Source organism: Hordeum vulgare, chromosome 6H (genome assembly GCF_904849725.1).
Source record: "Hordeum vulgare subsp. vulgare chromosome 6H, MorexV3_pseudomolecules_assembly, whole genome shotgun sequence".
Classification (NCBI taxonomy): Eukaryota; Viridiplantae; Streptophyta; class Magnoliopsida; order Poales; family Poaceae; genus Hordeum; species Hordeum vulgare.
The window spans coordinates 473,393,507-473,397,449 of NC_058523.1; the positions used below are offsets into that span (position 1 = coordinate 473,393,507).

Genomic DNA, 3,943 nt, shown 5'->3' on the forward strand with positions numbered 1-3,943 from the left:
AAGAACGGTGTGGACTACTCTGCTACATGATCTACTATATATAAACACTAAACCTGGCAAATATTTGATCTCCTAATATTTAGCTTCAACTTCTTGAATATGTTGGGACATATTTAACCAGTCCAACCTTGTGATTTGGCCCTATTTTATACGATCCTTACGGTTACCTTTTTTTCCTGATAATTTCCGTCTATGATATTAGGGGATAAAATCTGGCTCTCATAGTTGCATTGTTGAAAGATGCACATGGATTATTCTCAGTTGAATCATAGTAGGCACCAAGCCTGAAAAATGCTCGACACCAATTTTCAGGCGTTGTCATCATCATGTTCCTTGGACCATCTTGGGTTTTTTGTGCTAACTTGGTCCTATTGTAGTTGAACTGATCCTTATAAGAAGATATCGCACAAGCCCAGAACATTTTTTGATAGATTTTGTCTCTGTGCTATTTTTTTTTTCCAATTATAAGGCCCTTTTGTTGTTCAGATATAATAACCCAACCTTCCCCATGGTTATTTATCTGGATATCCATCTGAAGGCTACAAGTTCTGGTTTGCTGCAAAAAAATTTTGTGTGTGTCTTTGGCACCCCCAAGGTTCTCCTAAACATTTTTCGTGAGTGTTTATGTATCTCAGTATTTTCATTATCACAGCTAAGTAGGATGAATCGTTGGGTACGCTAGTACCTCTGAGAGAGGATACCTCCACGGTCTTAACCTTGTGCACGATCTGAGGGTGTAGCTAGCATGTCAAGCCACCGCCCTATGCATTAATTTGAGGGCTAATTGTATCATCCTTAATCGTTGCTGGCTTTATTTTATGTACTCAGCTTATGATCGTGCAACACGTCTAGGATGCGAGAGGAAAGACGGCGTTTGGTTCATTGCATCCCGTGTGTTACACTGTTACTTGTCCAGGATTAGTGCTCCGTGGAGCTTTACTGTGGGTTTACTTACTTACACTTCGTACTACGGCAATCTCTGCAGCCATTCTCTGTTCTCAACACTATTCTTGTGCACTGGTTGCTTAGCTTGTACCAGGATATTTGGATTGATCAACCCCTAATTAATCTCTCTCAAACCTCTACACTCCATAAGAACATTTGTCGTAAAACCATTCGCTTATTTTAATTACATACTCTACATCGTTTCTGTTCCGGATAAAAGCGACTTCTTGGCTTCGTCTTGAAGTGAAATTTTGCATCAAAAGTCAACCTCAAGGGAACAGAGCTAACCCGTTCACTTCCTACCCATGATCTCTCCTATATAACCATGACTCCTAGAGACATTCCCTCCACAGTCCGCACAGCAAAAACATCGTTGTGCTCCCTGCTAATTAAGAGAAACGAGCCAATAAAGCCAAACACCTGCATCTGCATTACTTCTTCTTGTCTCCACAATGGCGAACCCCGCCCTGCTTCTCCTCATCACCGTGCTGGCCACTGCCAGCGGCATCGTCACAGCCACGGCCGGCAGCAGCGGAACCCAACAGCCATCGGCAAGGAGGAGCCGTTTTCTGCTTGTTGACGGCGTTGCTCAGCTGCCTTTGCCAGCCTATGACTGCTCGAAGAAGTCGGTCGAAGCATGCCTCGCAACCGGGACGACATGCTGCAGCGGCCAGTGCGTCGACACCGCCGCCAACGCCCAGCACTGCGGCGCCTGCAACAAGGCGTGCAAGCATGGCCGGACGTGTTGTGGCGGGCATTGCGTCGATCTGCTCTCCGACAAGAAGAACTGTGGCACCTGCTCTAACCAGTGTGGCAACAAGTGCAGCTACGGCTTCTGCGACTACGCCCAGTAACTGAGTTCAAATGTTGAACACTGTTGTCTACCGTTGAAAATCAGTAACCTGAGTTCAACACTATATATAATTGTATATGTGCATGGGCATGGAGAGGCAAAGGGAGGCGTTGAGCTACAGTTTACCAACCGATTGATTTACTATAGTAATTATTATTGACAGCTCTTGTAGTACAGCATGAAATTGTGGTACCTGTATTACTGCCGTTGTAGCGGTGGTGTCCGCTAGTAATGTTGTTGATTAACTACAAAAATTGTTGTGTCGGTTTATGTGCTCATGAATTAGAACGAAACCTGTGAAACCCGGACCTTTCAATAAGTTGCTATTGTGATTAATTAGTGCTTAGTTAGCCATCCTACAAGTTCGTGAGTGGGGAACCCGGAGTTTAATCCACATTCCTGCCATGAAATTTCAAAATATCTTGAACATGCATAAATGATTAAAAAAATTGCAAGAAGGCCAAAGGAACATATATCAAAAAAATTCTAACTTTACAAGACCATCTTTAAAAGTAGAAAATAAAATACAGTCCTGGATATATCAACATTGTCCTCTTCGTGCCCTCGCCGGGGCCGCCTAAGCAATGTTCGACGACGTCTCTCAATATCTGGAATACCCTCAAATAATCGTTATGCTGGTTTCAAGGGTGTTTCTGACATCTACAAACATCATAACTTGGAAACTTCATATACGACCGATCACATGACGCAAGAATGCATTTACTCCCTGTTACCTTGCCGAACCCAAACTTTAGCAAGTGATCGAGATCCTCTCTCCTAGGGAATTCCACTTTGTAAACCTGGTCTTCCAACCTCACAGGCGACCAGTGAAAGGAATCTGAAAGAAGTGTGCTTAGCTGCTAAGATACCTCCTCCTGTGTCAAAGTCCCATGTGTCACCTTAACCAATCCAAACTATGAGCACTCAACACAAGGTGTCACCGAGACAGTGTGTGGAGTCTCAAAGGACATCAACCTGTTGTTACAAACACCATAGATGCTAACCACAGGCGTAGGACCCAAGAGTAGCGGGCAGTCATTCGACGAATGGCCAGGTTTCCTATAGATATCACACAGCTCTACCGTGTAGTCAATCACAAAATGACCCGGCTCGCCACACCTATAGCATGTCATCTTTTCCTTCTTACGTGCCATCTTATTTGCCCGCACATTATCTGCCTTATCGCTCCCTTTATCACTCACCATGTCCCTATCATCATTGGCTTCCTCGAAGATCACTCAATAGTCCCCACTAGTGGAGAAAGGGGTATTAGAACCGGTTGGTAAGGGCCTTTGGACCCGGATACACATCCGGTGCTACGTATCCGGGACTAAAGGCCCCCCCTTAAGCACCGGTCTCTTACAAACCGGTGCTAAAGGCCTCCACGTGGGCGCCGAAGAGTGCGCGCAGGCGGAGGACCTTTAGAACCGGTTGGTAACACCAACCGGTCCTAATGCTTTTTTTTCTTTTTTTTCCTTTTCTTTTCAGGGTTTCCGATTCCGTATTTCGGTGTTTCCGTGTTCCGTATTTTCAGGGTTTCCGTTTACGTGTTTCCGGTTCCGTATTTCCTTTTACGTCTTTCCGATTCCGTGTTTCCGATTCCGTGTGTCCGTGTTCCGTTTTTTACGAACACGGAATCGGAAACACGTAATCGGAAACACGTATCCGGAAACACCGATTCCGTGTTTGCGGTTAAGTGTTTCCGATTCCGTGTTTGCGGTTAAATGTTGATGCACCAAATAAAAGTACATATATACATGTAACACGAAGTACTCGACCAATTATCATTACATAATTTGAAGTTCGTTTCCTATAGATGTATACTTGCATAGAGAAGGGAGCTGGCTATTGGTTCATAGGATGGAAAAATTCTCCGCCTTCATCTATGACTTGCGTGAGGAGAAATCCTGCCAATTCTTCTGCAACTGCCTTGCAACGTTGGATTGGTCTGAGCATCGCCCGCTTTCGTTGCAGCTTTAAAAGAAGTAGATGAAAACAATTAAGTTATGAACAAAACTAAACATAATTGATGGCAACATAAATAAAGTTGTGAAGATCCGGTTACGTACCTCTAGATTTCTGGAAGTACGGGATTTCTCATTGATAATCCTGTGAATGTACTCGCAAACGTAGTATCCATAATAA

At 44.1% G+C, this 3,943-nt stretch overlaps 1 protein-coding gene across 1 annotated transcript; it reads left to right on the plus strand.

Annotated features, from left to right (window-relative positions):
* The first annotated feature begins 1,305 nt into the window (after positions 1 to 1,305).
* On the plus strand, positions 1,306 to 2,068 carry LOC123404706 (stigma-specific STIG1-like protein 3). The gene has a single exon (XM_045098653.1). The coding sequence runs from the start codon at positions 1,398 to 1,400 to the stop codon at positions 1,797 to 1,799; it is 402 nt and encodes a 133-aa protein (XP_044954588.1). The 5' UTR covers positions 1,306 to 1,397; the 3' UTR covers positions 1,800 to 2,068.
* Positions 2,069 to 3,943: the final 1,875 nt, after the last annotated feature.

What these genes read in the sequence shown, in the direction of transcription:
- LOC123404706 (XM_045098653.1), top strand. Translation starts at nt 1,398, where the DNA reads ATGGCGAACCCCGCCCTGCTTCTCCTCATCACCGTGCTGGCCACTGCC.